The sequence below is a fragment of the Genypterus blacodes genome, unplaced genomic scaffold, assembly GCF_046128005.1.
Source record: "Genypterus blacodes isolate CSIRO-AG114 ecotype Tasmania unplaced genomic scaffold, CSIRO-AGI_Gbla_v1 ptg000064l_1, whole genome shotgun sequence".
In the NCBI taxonomy this organism is placed as follows: domain Eukaryota; kingdom Metazoa; phylum Chordata; class Actinopteri; order Ophidiiformes; family Ophidiidae; genus Genypterus; species Genypterus blacodes.
Window position 1 is genome coordinate 3,266,641 of NW_027466876.1, and position 16,021 is coordinate 3,282,661.

The 16,021-nt window shown below is 45.1% G+C and overlaps 1 protein-coding gene across 1 annotated transcript in view; it reads left to right on the top strand.

Moving 5' to 3' along the window:
- LOC143004071 (nesprin-1-like) overlaps positions 1-16,021 on the top strand; it is a 32,558-nt gene that overhangs the window by 5,134 nt on the left and 11,403 nt on the right. Inside the window, exons 2-4 of the mRNA XM_076154913.1 lie at positions 9,668-9,729; positions 13,872-13,967; positions 14,741-14,824. Of these exons, the coding sequence (XP_076011028.1) occupies positions 9,668-9,729; positions 13,872-13,967; positions 14,741-14,824 (242 nt within the window). The remainder of the gene's footprint in view (positions 1-9,667; positions 9,730-13,871; positions 13,968-14,740; positions 14,825-16,021) is intronic.

Genomic DNA, 16,021 nt, shown 5'->3' on the forward strand with positions numbered 1-16,021 from the left:
GCGGCGTCAGTGTTTATAGCTCGTGGAATGGAAGGATTTCTATTTGACAGCTTTAACATCTTAAGCACGTCGGTAGAGGGGAATACATCATCCCACTTCATCCACTTTTGATGAAAAGCAAAGCAAGGGGAAGGCTGTGTTTACGGAGCGCTATTTGCTGTTGTGTTGCACGCTGACATCTGCGCCCCCCCCCCCCCCCCCCCCCCCCCCCCCCCCCCACGAGAGACTCCCTCACCCCGAGGCTTCCGGCTCCAGACGCACAAAAGGCAAACACGCCACCTGACAGTACAAACCCCCTTTTATCCTGCTTCAATAATCTTTTGTGAGGAGGCATGGAGCATCCGGGCGACGTTTAGGACGTTTATAGGATGTAGCGTTAATGCTAATGGCCGTTTTGTATGTGAAGATGAAGAGACTAGACAGGTGATTGCAGAAGAAGACACACATCCGCCGCTTTCAAAGTAAATTGATTCAGGCTCACTTTCTGCAAGACGCTAAAGGGCTCCAGCTGCATAAACCAGTAGACAAACACACTCCAGCGGCTGTGTGAAGCAGGATTTTCTAGATGATTCTGGCCTGGTTCCACTCATTATATTTCACAACAAAGAATAGACGTATAAGTGAATTTACTGCAGCGGCCACTGTGATTTATTTAGCACGCTGACGCCAGTCCTTTCACTTTACTCCTCCCTTTAATGTGTGGCGAGCCGCTGAACCTGGATAAAGAGCTTAGACTGTCTGACCCACTGCCGCACCACTACCGGCACAAAGCATTAAACACACATACAAATACACACACACACACACACACGCACGCGCAATCGCCATACACACGTTCACAGTGAGAGCAGGAGAGGAACATCCAGCTGATATTATTTCCTCCGAGCCAAATGGAGTCTTGCTAATGCTCTCAGTGCCACTGCACGGTGCTCTGCTGTGACCTTTGCTGTTTCCAGTGGAACAGATGCTTTAAAATCACTGTTGCTTCACTCTATTTGTGTTGGTTCAGCAGAATGCATGAATAGAATGCAGAATGCAGGATAGCAACTGATTCTACACATTTGCCTGTTTATTGTATTTCCAAGTACATTATAAACACCTATATATTTCACTGTAATACTTTGACATGTCTTTCATTGGTTATCTGTTTAATTTCCAATGTGGCACTGCTGCAGGTGTTGTAATTGTTTGGTAAATTGCCGCACCAGTGTGCTGTGCTGGCTTTTACCAACGCTGATATTTGGACCTTTTTGTCAAAGGCAAAGTGCCTTCTCTGCACATCTGCTACTAAAAAGGGTGTGATAGTGCAGAAAAGAGGGAGGGGGGTTGTTTTGATAATCACTTTGACTTGTTCCCCCCTTCTTGCTCTCTTTAATGTGGTGTCATTATTACTGGAATGTAATTAGCTATGCTAATGAGCTGGCATTTGGACTTCCGCCTCAGCACTTATGTTAGGACTGGTAAAAATGTGGTGTAAATGAAGTGGAATAGGGAATGGGGAGGCTGAATGGCCATGTGAGGGTTGAGTGGAGGTGCTGAGGGTGTTTTAGAGGGTGCTATTGAATGTGAGAGGGGAAAAGTACTCTGGCGGAAGTGCAGAAAAGGGGTTTCGTAAATTAGGAATTGTTTCGGTGAAAGGGAAGAGCTGGAATCAGGAAGTGGATAAAGGAGCTGTTGGGAGGCACAGAGGGGCAGAAAAAAGCCATCAAAGCCTGTTAAATCACTGTGTGTCAGTGCAGCCGGATGGAAAAGTGTGTGTGCATGTGCCGGGTGTGTGCTTGTGAGCATGATGCAATTAGAAGGCACCTCTTTAGCACACAACAAAACCATCCATTTAGTGCATGATAGCAGTAACAGGCCACTGGCAGTCATGTTTTCCTGCAGGACATGCTGCATTATCACCAGAGAAATCTAAAATAAACCTGTTTACAGCAGAGCACAAACACTGCCATGCTTGTTTCCTTCCTTCAACCACCACACACTTCCAGTACTGCATAATAAAATGAACTAATCAAATTAATGTGGCTTTAAATTAACAGCAGGCAGCGGAGAGTGTAACCTTTTTACATTATGTGTAGCGCACTTGTCCCTATCTGATGGCCAGTGAATAATGGATGGAATGATTAACAGATGAGGAGAGGATCAGAGGTGTTCGAATGCAGAGCAGGTCACACACAGCCTGAAAGTTAAAAGCCACCTTCTGCTGAGATTGCTTATTCCTCCTGCTTTGTTCCTCTCTTCTCCTCTCCTCTCCACGTTTGCGCAATTTCCCGATCTCAGGGCAGTTGCGAGAAATCGCTCTCTCTCACTCTTGCGTAAGCTTTATTTCTCGGTTATTCCTTCTTGTCTAAGCTACACTTCTCGGTTATTCTTTCCCTACATCCTCACACACGTTATTTGAGTACATGCAATCATCAACTTTCTAGTTTCATAATCATTGTACATAAGCCTTGTTATCGTCTTGATATTCCTAACAGATTTTAACCCCTTTATGCTTGTCAAATTGCACTTTATTACCAGTACGGATTCCTTTAGGTATTTGTCCATTAGTAAAACTGTTTGAGTGAATCTCCATCAGACTTATTATGGGGTATCAAGGGCTTTTTCCATAGACACCCGAACTTCCTCTTTCTCGCGGTACACACTATTCTTGCTTTTGGCCTTTTTCCCACTTCCTCTTTTCTCCCGGTACACAATCCTATCTTTGTCTGTGCTTCCAATTCTTATTGACATGTTATTTATCTTATAAATGCTTTAGATTTCATAATTACTTGACACACGGACCCAACTCTTTCAAAATGAAACTTACTCAGAGCTTTCCCCCGTCCACTAGGTGTCTCTGTGTCTCCACACTCCTCTCTCCAGACTGAAAGGGAAGTCTCGGCTGCTCAGGAAGCAAAACCCAAACATCCTCAGGGTGAATAGATTAGGAGATGAGCGGCAGCAGCTTCCATCCCTCGCTCCAGGAGGCCGTTTGTTTTCCCTTTCATAGCTGAAAAGAGGCTGTTCCTCCTCTCCTCGGGAAGCCTCGCACCCTGCAGACATACCTGTGTGAGCGCCGGGCAGTGACCCGTGTCCAACCTCCAGAACCTAGAGACCCAGAGAGAGTGGGATCTGATGCTTTTTACACGGCTGCCAGGGGCTTTACAGGGGATCCAGACCAGCTGAGGTTCAGTCTGTTTTAAGCCCCCAAAAGCACCTTTCTCTCTTGGAAAGACTAGAACGCTTCTGACGTCTGTAGCCTCAAGGAGTCTGTTGGTTTATTCTTGCACACACTGTAGACACTAAAACTGATTCCGTCTCCATTCAGCTCATTTTATGTGGTGTGTGTGTGTGTGTGTGTTTGTGTGTGTGTGTGTGTGTGTGTGTGTGTGTGTGTGTGTGTGTGTGTGTGTGTGTGTGTGTGAGTGTGTGCGTGTGCGTGTGAGCGCGCGTGTGTGCGTGTGTGCGTGCGTGTGTGCGTGCGTGTGTGTGTGTGTGTGTGTGTGTGTGTGTGTGTGTATGCACTTCCCCGCCTCCTATTGTACCATCTCCCATGGTGAAGCCTAATAAGTCCCATGAATCCTCAACATCTTGTTTTGATTTTGTCCCGGGGTTGTTTTTCTAAACAGCTGAGCTCTCCTGGGGATGCACGGTACAGCTGCTAACTGCGAGAATTTTGTAAAACATTCCAACAAAGACAATAACGGTGTGGGCTTTTCATTTTTTTCTTTTAGTAGACTTATTGGACTTCCACCATGGATATAATTGGTCTTCATTTTCTGTCGCGTCCTTGTGATTTTGCCTTATTAAGCCTGAGTGGGTGTCAGGCTAAAAGGCTTCTCATTAAAAATTTCAGCACCTTGGATAGTTCCCTTACACACTCCAAATTGGATAACTGCAACGCTGCAGTAATAATTTATTAGCCATCAAATCATCTTTAACCTGGCAGAAAAACCTCAACACACAGTAAGCTTGGACTCATCAGTCAATACAGGCTCCTTTATTATTTAACTCGTTGGTAGTGATGTTGTTGACAGTGTTGCCAATACATCAGCATGTGTGAAATAATAGATTTCTGTCTTACGTTTCTCTTGCAGTGATGTTATCACGTTTGCAGAGGAAGTTGTGTTGTTGCTCGTGTTGGTTTGTCCGTTTGTTTGTCTGTTTATCAGCAGGATGAGTACTGGTTGGCCTGATGGTGGCGCTGTTATTGCCATATTTACGTTCTGCGTCCATCCATATAGCAGCCACCATTTGCCCCTTACTTACATTTTTGATATGCCTCACTGTGTGTCTGTAATTGGCTGCCAAATGGGACTGGGCGTGGTTTATTGGCGCTATAAGATGCAGTTACACTTTGTTAACAACTTAAGAACCAGAATGCAACAATCAAAAGTTTACTTGTTTGCCAGCGAGGGAAGTTGATGCGATCATGGCCTCAATAGTAGCTTCCAATTTCCATCACAGAGAAACAGACTCATCATTCAAGGACTGTTGGTGGAGGTTTGCACATGAATGAGCTTAATATGTGTTGTGAATATCTGCTTTAAAACTGCTATAAAATGGTGTGTTTATAATTTGTAGTTCATGTGTGTGTGTGAGTGGAAAGGTAATGTAAATGTAAATGTGGACGGCTGGGTTGCAAGAATATTTCTTTCCACTACACACACTCTTGCACACACATCTGCTCTGTAAGATGAACACAAGGAGACTCTAGGTTCAAAGACGGAGGAGTGTGAGCCCTTGACGGCGATATGACGGCCAGTTCCAAGGTTGTTAAAGGGAGAGAGAGAGAGAGAGAGAGAGAGAGAGTGTGTCAGCACTGTGATTATCAGCAGACAGATAGCGGATGACAGCTGCCATTGGTTATTGATGACTTTCATAATTAAACTCCCTTATGGGGAACCCGAAGAACAAAAGGGAAAATCGCACAAGTGATGAATGATTCTTTCATCTTCAGGGCTGATAGAGGAGCAACCAGGCTATTCTGCATGAATATTGCTTTCCAGGAAACTCTCTGAATAGGCTTTCAAAAAAAAGAAAGAATAGAATCCAGTGCTTTTAATATCACCAGAGCGAGAGCGGAGTGTATCTGTGTGTGTGTGTTTACAGAAAGTGACAGACAATGCGAGAGAAAATGGAGCCACTGAATAATAGCGAACACGGGTCAGTCAGAAACAAAGATACAAATCTGAAGGGGGCCATTGCTCATATTTTCTGCCATCATTTTGCTGCAGCAGTGAGGGGGGTGGACGGGGAGTGTGTGTGTATGTGTGCGGGGGGGGTAATTTTGCGCTCTGTAGCACCGGCTGGCTTCTGATCCAATTCCTAGCATCACCTCCTGTGTCCCTTCCAACTCCGCTGCAATCGCCCTGGTTTTGTTTGTAGCCTAATTTGGTGATGATTTCTTGTTAATGGGCAGAAAATGAGTCTGATTAGATTCTGTTTTCCCCGACTTCCCTGCACATATTTCATGCTCTACTACAGTCTAGCAACCTAACTTTCACCCCAGCAATCTTTTGTTCTGCTCTGCTCTGTTCGATACCACTCCCCCCCCCCCCCCCCCGGAGAAAGCAAACGGACTGATGTTCTGTTTGTGCTGTTTGTGACTGTGGTCGAGATGAAAGAGTAAACCTTTGAGAGAAAGAGTGCAGAAGCAGATCAGACGGAACAACTGCCACTGATCGTCTGCTCCCCTGCAGGCTCTATCGTGTAGTAGAGAGCTGCATACCTCAGAGCACTAAGGTGGAGAGAGAGGGAGAGAGAAAGGGAGAGAGGGAGAGAGAGAGAGGGAGAAGGAGAGAGAGAGAGAGAGGGAGTGCAACTCAGGGAATTCCTGCACGTTTGTCCTGCTGCTGTACTAGAGCATCTCTCTCCCTCTACCTCTCTCACTCCCTCTCTCTCTCTCTCCCAATGTGAGTGTGTGATGCTGCCACCCCCCTCCCCCCCACCCGCCCCCTTCCTAACCTGCTAAACGGTCCCCTTCAACCCACCCACCGCCCAACTCAATACTCACTTCTCCCTCTCCACGACAGGACGGGACTGCTGTGACATCACTCATTCCCACGTGCCGTGATTGGCTGGCCGGTGGAGGGAAGTGAAATTGTTCCCGCAGCCTACAGTGAGAAATTAGGGAAGAGAGATAGAGAGGGAGAGGAAGAGAGAGAGGGAGAGAGAGAGAAAGAGAAAGAGAAAGAGAGAGACCGAGATAGAAAGTGCATAAGGGAGCGAGGGAGAAGGAGAGAGATGCAGAAAGAGGAGAGACAGAGGGAGAGAGGGAGTGAATGAGAGAGGCTGATGCTGAGGGAAGCCGGCACACCGCACTGCACACACTCGCATACGCAGTCGCTCTGTCAGGCGCACACTCACACTCACATTCTCCAGCAGCTTGAGTGGCAGGGGAAAAACACTACGACTCAGACTGGAGCCTGGTACTGCAGGGACAGGACGGAACAAGCAGCGAGACCCCCTGAGACGAGAGAGGGATAGAGACGAGGGGTGGAGGAAGAAGAGGGTATCACCTTCTCTCTCTTCACTGCTTTTACCCCAGAGCAACAGTTCCTTCCGTTGGCTGTCACCTCTGGAGGTCCAGAGCTCTTTAACGTTGCATCCTCCAGAAAAAAAAGGGGGGAGGGTGGCAGCAAGGGCAGGAGCAAGGGCAAGTGTAGCGTCTCCTGGATGTCTTCTCGACGTCCCCATGAAGACAGGGGGGAACGTAGAGGCAGTCTGCGCTGTAAGATGGCACGACGATCAGGAGGAGAAGCCTCCCCAAAAAAGAACACATCCCTCAACCTGGTGACAGGGTTCTATCACTACCTGCGTGGTAAGTGGGACGCTTTATGTTTGTGTGTGTGTGTGTGTGTGTGTGTGTGTGTGTGTGTGTGTGTGTGTGTGTGTGTGTTTGTGTCCCTGAGAAGGAGAGGGCAAGGAGAGGACAGCAAGTTCTGTGGTGTATGTATATCTGACACGTGTGAGAGGATACCCTTTGCATGTGTGCCACTGCAGTACGGACTGCATGCGCGTGAGTGCGTGAGTGCGTGAGTGTGTGAGTGTGTGAGTGAATGTGTGTGTTTGTGTGTGTGTGCGTGTGCATTTTGCAGCATGGTTTACTGTACTCTGCCTTATTTGTCCTGCATTCCAGACCGATTTTTCGGGTGCGGTGTGTGTGTGTGTTAGGCAAAATCAACAGAGACTTGAGAGGGGGGCGTTGCCACCTTGGCATCAAGCGAACATATGTGAGTGTCTGTGTGTGTTTGTGGTGGTTTCTGATTTCTGACCTGCAGCAGGTGAGGCAAGCACAGACTCACTACATGTGAGCAGACTATCAACATTTCTGATTTCATATCTTTCTGTTTGAGCCTCTGGCTATAAGTCTGACTGCATGTGTGAGTGTGTGTTTGTATCTGGAGACACAGCTTTCACTGTCCTGTCTGCTTGCCTGTCTATTTGTCTCACTGTCTGCTAGAATCAATTAAATGAAATGAAACTTTAGTGTAAGATTTCTCCTGCATTGCATTCCCGCCATGTTTTATTTAGATAATGGATAAATGTGTTGAAACAGTGTAACAAGGGGTCAGACGGTTTGTGTACAATGTGTTGCCAGTCCATTCCAACTCATGGGTGTGTGTGTGTGTGTGTGTGTGTGTGTGTACCTTCTTGTCTGTCAGCTCTTGAAGCGGTCATTGCAGTTCATTAGCAGCCACAGCCTACAAAGCCACACACAGTTTGTAGTGATTTTTCATTAAGGTCATCTTCACTGTGGGAGTCAAAGTGAGAACTCTGGGGCTGCGGATGAGACTAATGATACAGGCCAACACTAGCAGAGGAGGTAATCATGTGTGTTAAAATGCCGCTGCGAGGCTTGGTTGCTGAGGAAGGCTGTTTTCCCTTTGTGTTATCGAAAAGAATGTGTGTGTGCATATGTGCGCGTAAGTGCGATCGTGTGTGTGGAGAGTTCAAAGTCACCTCGTCCCCGAGAACGAGTAGGTTGGCACTACACACACACACACACACACACACACACACACGCATGCAGACGTGTCCACCCTCACACGTGTTACTGATCTAGGATGCAGGCTAAATCTGTCTCCTTTTCATCCAATATTACTGCACATTAATATTTGATTACTCCAAATCCAAATCAAAAGATTAATTCAAAAAACGGGGATTTGCTCGGTGGCATGTATGCCTGTGTGTGAACGTGTATGCATTATGTATGAAAGACTCCCACCTCCAACACACACCCACACACACCCACCCCCCCCCCCCCCACACACACACACACACACACACACACACACACACAGAGCTCACATCTGCCCACAGTACGTTGTGACATACTAACCAACTTGCCTGGAATCAAACCGTCAGTGTATTTTATTAAGGTAGAGCAAAGCACTGTGTCAGACGTCCTCTGTCACTGATAACACGCTTATCTCAAGGATATTGCTCTGTGCAGAAAAAACACACTGTCATGCTTGCCGGTCACAGTAAACAATCAGGGCTTTTGGCAGGCGTAAAAGTGTCTGTCCAATAAATGATGATGAATATTTGAGGAAGTATGACATATATGAGGAAGGGGGTACAATGGAGTTGGGTTTTTTGGGATCGGTAATGACTTTTATGAAATTGTCTCATTTCTGTGGTCTTATTTGTCCACCTCGACAGTTTGGCGAGGTGAAGTGAGTGTTGTTGTTTAAGTAAAGATGTACAACTAGGTGTCATCAGTGTGGAATAGTAGGCGTAGATGAGTAGCTAGAAAATGAATAACAGAGGACCAAGCATTGAACCTTGTGGCACTCCATCACACATGTTTTATGATCATGTCTTTTATTGCTTTGTATTGAATTTATTGCTTTCAGATTTTTGTATTTTTGTATTTAGAACAGCACTATAAAAAATGTAATCATAATATGATAACAATAGAATATCAACTAAATAGTCTGATGTACATTTTGTCTTACAATACATTCTATTATTATGATGATTAGTTTTTAGTGAATCCTCAACTATGTACTAAATGTGCCTTTGTGTGTAAGTGTGTCGGTTACCGTGCATGTTTGTGTTCATGTCAGGGACAGGGCTTTGATTTATGTTTTTACCCCATTTAACTTAAGTGGCTTTTTAGGGGACACGGTCAGTCAACATCCATGCTATTGATTGTGGCTTTGCTAAATGGACTTTATGGCTGCAGATGAAGCAAACAATGCCCTCTCCCCTTTATTCAAGTAAATCTGCAAATTTGTATAATGGTTGGTTTTATTTGTGAGCTGCAATGTGCACGTTATTGCAGCTACAAATTGCATACTTGACCTTGATCAGAAATGAATAAAAGCCTCATATATGGAATGGCCGAGGTTCATGTCATGTATAGTGGCTAAAGGGCATTCATTGGAAAGCAGGATTGTCATTCCGTACAAGGAGGATTCCATCAAGTGAAAATGCCATCTTCAAATGTCAAATGTCTTCTCTTAGCACAGCGGCATAAGGTATGATCAGGTGTGACAGCAATATGTTTAGAATTGGCAGAAAGTAATAAAATCAAGGTTAATTAGAGTCACCATACAGCTCTACAAACCCAATCAACTCCCATAACAATAAACAACGAGCAAAGATTGTGTTTTAATCCTCCCTTTGTTTATTATTGCATGTGACTGATAGTGATGCTCTGGGCTCTGATTCACAGATGAGCAAGAAGCTGTGCAGAAAAGGACGTTCACAAAATGGATCAATTCCCACTTGGCAAAGGTAAGAGAGTCTGGCTGTCTCTGGCGGCTACTGCCAGCATTGTGTCGTCTCTTTTACACAGAAACCGCTGCTGTTTGTGGATTGATATCTTCCATCCATCACCCACACCTCGCCGCATCTCGCTGCTCTCCACTTCAATTCCTTCTTCCATTCTCAATCCACTTTGCTTTTCGCTGTGACATTTGCCCCATTTCCAAAACACGCTGCGGTGCTGGTCATGGGACTGACTAAGACCACACACACACACACTCACACATACACACTCACACACACACACACACACACACACACACACATACTTACTTCCACTCCTTTCTTTCTTTGTTATTTTTCCAATTTCATGTACCCAATGGCAAGGATTTCCTCTACCCTGCAATTATCCCTTTTACATCACAGTATTTAATACACTCTATATCTGTGTTTCTGCCAGTTATTGCTATTAATTTAAGTCTTAGTTACCCATAAGCTCTTTATCTCAGTATGAGCTAATTTAGATATTTATGGATAACAGTTTCTACTAAAAGAATGTCCATCATTTACTTATTCTACACAATTAATGTAGCCATGTGCAGGGGGCATCGTATGTGTGTTATTATTGTATTATACTGCATTAGGCTCCTCAATTTAACCCATTACTGCTTGAATAGTGTGTCAGGATTGAGTGGCCAAGGCAACTGTGGCACAGAGCAGCGCAATTAAGTGCTATTTCAATCTGTGACGCTCCTCTCAAGGTTTCCTATTTGGTTACGACAGCTGTGGCGGCCTCGGACTGCGGTGACGTGGAGCAGAAAATTCATTTGAAAAGCACTCTGAAGGGAATAAACCTTGACGTAATATTAAATATCAGGTTTCAGGACCGTGCCAGCAGAAAATTGCACGCAGCCCAAACGCCTTGAATGTTTAATCACCTTTAAAGTAAACACATGGTTTATTTATTAAGTTATTCCCATGCAACAGAGTAGAGCTGCGGCTCTTTGGCTATTTCACGGTCCTATAGACGCATTCAGACGCCAGGGTTGGACTGATTACGTAAAAGTCTGGATTAAAGCGCTAATCTCTGGTTGTGGTCCTTATGTGGTTCTATGGATACAGCAAGAACACTGGGTAGAGTAACTGGCTTGGCAAAGATCCTGGAATTTCCATTTAAATTTCTGTTGATTAACTTGACTCGGCTAATCAATAGATTAGCGATAAGATCACAGTCCCTTTCCTTCTCTGTCTACGTATTTGATCAAATTAGTTGCACTTCTCCTCCTCAGCCATCGTGAACCTACTTAGCCTTTCACCTGGAGCCTGATGTTGCCATGACGATACTGATTGGCTTATATTTCTCTTCAAAAATGTCACAGCCCTGGCGGCTTGGTTAAAAAATGCTCAGAGAGATTTGTGAAGAGTTTCGGGGCCAAAAGTTCATTTGCATTTGGTGCGCAGACTCTCTCGTGTTAAAGAGGCGTACAGATAAAACAGCTTCACGTTAATGAACATGCGACAAGGAACAATTAGACAGAAATGCTTGTGTGTTGGAGAGAGACAGACAGATAGAGGGAATAGACAGGAGGACTTTAACAGTTGGTTGAGTTGGGGTCTCAGAGGGATGGATCGTGCCCTTGGCTATGCAGATGATTAGACCACTCCAGTTATCACAGGTCTTTAATTCAGTGCCTAAAGGTATGTGATTAATCGTTAGGTGAGTTAAGACATAGCATGGGGGCCTTCCCTCTTTCCTCTCACTATCACTCCCCTCCCCCTTAATTTTCCAATCCACAGGTACAACAAAGGAAGTCTTATGAGCTCTGACAAAGGTTTCTATAAGGGAGCGGATGTATGAGAGCAGGTAATTTACACAGGAGATTAATGACTCTTATTACTGCGGGTAGTTCACCTGATTAAGTCAGATATCAAGTATAGAAAGAAAGTAGCGCTGCACTAGTTTTGGCAAGTTATTTCTTTTATCTAAATAGCAAATGATGGTCTTTAGAATTCACAGTTGTACCGAATATTACAGGGTACTGCTTGAATTTAGCCTAGAATGGTATAATTTTGGTTCTCAAGTAAGTAGGGGGATATGAAGCTGCACCCTGTGTGGCAGTACAGTGAGAGGGGAGGGGTGGGGAATTTGGTGAGAGAGCCCTAAGTTTCCCATTTTGACAAATCCTTTCTGAGAAGGTTAAAGCTTAATTATGGAGTGGCCGGTGTGAGCGGCAGAAAGTCTCATCATCACTCGGTCGCTTTCCCAGAAAAACAGCTTTGGCACAGCAATCAGCGACGCAAGTGTTCTTAGAGATTACGGCGGCAGGAAAGCGAAGCTCCACACACACTGTTTGAAACCTCCTTTTCTCCCTCTTTCCCAACCTCCCACCCCTCCTCTATCAATTTGTACTTCCCTGCTCTCCAAAAGCTTCTGGCTCTTTTCTGAGCTTTCCGAATAGACTTTGGTGTCTTTTTTGGAAGGGATTGGGGGATGGATGGTGCAGGAATGACACACAACAGGCATGACAAGGACACTTCTTTCAGAATTTTTTCCATTTCCTCAACGACGATGCTCTTGGCTCCCCTGTTCCTCTCCCGCTGTCATATTGTCGCTCGTGCAGTCACACGAATCTGCCTTTTGTTTGCTCTCTTTTCATCTCCTCGTCATACATCCACGGCATCAATAGGCCCTTCAAACTGGACACGTTGCATTTCAAAGTGAAACCTCTTCATTTCTCTCTTTGTTTCTCCTCCTTCCTCCGTCTTTCATGCTGTTGATCTTTTGGAATCGGAGTCAAACGCGCCAGGGGAAGAACATGAGAGCCCCAGACAGGCGCACATCCTCAAACTCCCTCTGCTCACAATCAATTACGACCCAGACACTCATATGTAATTAGCTCATTAAGCCCTTGATTTATTTATTTTTTTCCAGCTCACGCAGATGAGCAGAGGATGTGGAGATCACTTTCTTATTTCGTAATTAGTCCGAAAATTTCCTCATTAGCTTTGGGATTGTAATGAACAAATAGGTAGATTTAACTTCAATTAGCTCACAGTATAATTTAACACCGTTAGAAGGCCTTTCTAAGTGTTTGTCCTGTCACTTTATGATAGGGGCACAAGTGCTGTCTGAATATTTCTAATATCCAAATCCATGAAATGACATTAGAGGAGGAATTAGTGAGGCGAGCTACAGTATTTGCTAATTAATTTTGAAAGACGTGAGGCTGGTGTCCCTCCCTTTTCTGTCTTAACTCTCACTCTCACTCTTTTCCTCCCTTGCCCCACACACACACACACACACACACACACACACACACACACACACACACACACACACATCACACATCACACACACATCACACACATTCTCCTTGTGCACGTGCGAATACACAGACACGCCTGTCCCCCTTTTCTCCTTCATTCCCTTTGCCACTAATCTCCCATGTGAATGGCTCGCCCGTCTGAATGCTTCACCCCCCCTTCCCCCGCCCCCCCACCCAACCCGCTCCAAAGCTCCCCTCAGCCCCGGCATGTGACTGCGCTTTTTGAGAGAAATCCTTGATGCGGCGTCGGCCAGAATCAGAGATATGTGGATTTCCCCGAGTCTGGAAGTCTGTGTCAGGTCAGAGGAGGAAAGTCAATGAGGAGGATTCAGTTTGAAATCATCAGCATATTTTAGGATTTAAAGACCCCATTCAGAGCCCGCTGAGCCTCTGCTTACTGCTGATTCCAGCTGTCACTAATGCACAGCACAGCCAAACTCTTTTTGGGCTCCAAGTTGTTGTACAATTTTTTTCAAGACTTTTCTTTCATCCATTTGAAATATGTGGAAATCAGTGTATAACAGAACGTATTTATTGCGTTCTGGATAATCGCGCCACCACACCACTTAAAGCTGGATGTGGGCCTTTCCTCTTATAGTTTCATGCGCATTGTCAGAGCTTTGCTACATTCCAAACAAACTAAGAGAGCTTTGTTTAAGTCCGTGTCGCGATCCATTTACGTAAGCAATGAATTTATGTAACTGCAGGGTATTCCTAGGTAACGTAAGGCCATAAAGATGAAGTTATGTCCCAGGAAAATGTGTCAAGTTCGAAATCACAAATTCTCAAACAAGCCAATGAAATCCTATGGTACATTAAAAAAACACATTTTGTTTCCCCACACAGCACGTCCCTCCTCTGGTGGTGACAGACCTGTTCGAGGACATCAAGGATGGTGTGATGCTCCTGGCTCTCCTGGAAGTCCTCTCCGGTCAAAAGCTGGTGAGTCTACATACAGCACATGTTCCTGCCACACACCAGCTTCACACACCACTTCACAAATTTGAACCTGATTTAGCTGGATGAGGATCAGAAAGATTAAAATCGCAAAGAAATTAAATGTGTATTGTGTTGTTTTTGCTTCTTTATGTTAAACATAGACTCTCAAAGGAGCTTTGGATGTAAATTACTCACAAATAGGTGGAGATGCTCATCGATCGGCTTTTATCAGGATGTTCAAAGTGAATTGAAAAGCCCAGATTAAAAAGGAGAGATCTTATTTGCATGCACACACACGCACACACACGCACACACGCACACACACGCACACACACACACACACACACACACACACACGCACACACACGCACACACATGCACACACACACGCACACGCACACACACACACAAACACACACACACACACAAAGCTTGCCTTGAAGATCCTACTTGGCCAATATAGCCTAAGGTTCTGAGCTGTGTGTATCCTATTGATCTTGCTGCTCATGGTCAAGCAGCTTTGACTGGAGCCCGATGCCCCTCTCACTTTCCCCTTTCTCAGATTCATTATTTTGTTCTTTAATTGCATGGGTAGCTGATGATAGTGCCTGCAGCGAATGCCATGTTGTGCTGTTCCACGCTAAATTCCTGCAGATGCATTTGTGTTTCATATTTGAAGGAACCAGCACTCAAAATACCTTAAAGGAGGTTCAACCGTACTGTTTTTTCAGTGTATTTATTTTCTGTCTCTTTGTCTCTCCTCTTTTATCTTCTAGCCATGTGAGCAGGGCAAGAAGCTAAAGAGGATCCACTGGGTTGCCAACATCGGCACAGCCCTCAAATTCCTGGAGGGCAGGAAGGTAAGTGTTCAGTGCCTCCTTTTCATGTGTACATTTTCAATGCTTCGCTCCTCCTGGTGCACACACACACACACACACACACACACACACCAGACACACATACACACACACACACACCCACACACACACACACACACACACACACACACACACACAGTGGTGCCTCGTGGGCCCAAACACTGAATGCCGACCTTGAGTGACCCTTCTTCCCCCTTCAACATTCCCTGTTGTACATCACAGAGCATACAAAGGAATACAAAGAGAGGCTTTGGTATATTTCTGTCAGGTATACATCGTGTCTGACTTGCATTCATTTCATGTCTTTGAGATCAAAGTAGAAATGCTGTATCCCTCCAGTATATCTGAAGAGGAGGTTATCAGAATCAACTGCCCCTCTGTGAGATCTGAATTACATATCCAAAAAGCCTCAACCGCCTCGTCCTTGGATATACATAAATAAATCCATAAGTATGAGCCGGCGTCTGCTGGGACATTGATTTGACTTCTTCACGTGTGACAGGGTTAAAACCGTAAATCCTTAACCAGTAATCTGCAGTCTGGAGATGAGACACTGGTGGCCACCGCTTTGCTCTGTGTGTATGTGTGCACGTATGTGTGTGTGTATAAAACAGACTTGATGGATAGTCTAGAAAATTAAATGTAAATATGCAGTAGAGAGTAAATTTGATGCATGTCTGTCAAGACCACAACATGGCTTTCACCCTCTACAAGTGTTTCTCTCGCGTATATATTATAGTATTATAGTATTCTATACTTCTACTTCTACTGCTTGGGATTTTGTGTTGGTGTGTGTTGCTTAATGAATCACTCCAGACCTCTCACTGCTGTATTGGTTTGCCATGTTAACCTGCTGTGTTTTCTAATATGACAAACATGTATCGCACATATTCTTATCTTATCAGCTGCTATCCACCACCGCCCCCCTCTGTCCCCAATCTCCTCCTCCATACTTGTCCTCCGATGACATGGAGTGTCATATGTTACCACCAGATGACCTGTTGTGCTGCACTGCCTCAGTAACACACAACATCACATCACTGTTTAGATACAAGTTGATTTCTTCACCAACCCCCCCCTCTCTTGCTCTCTGTTGGATCTAATCCCTGTTGCCTGTGTGGAGGTGATAGAGCTCTCCTCAAGGGTCAACCCCTTCCTACCCTGAGGTGATGCAACCCC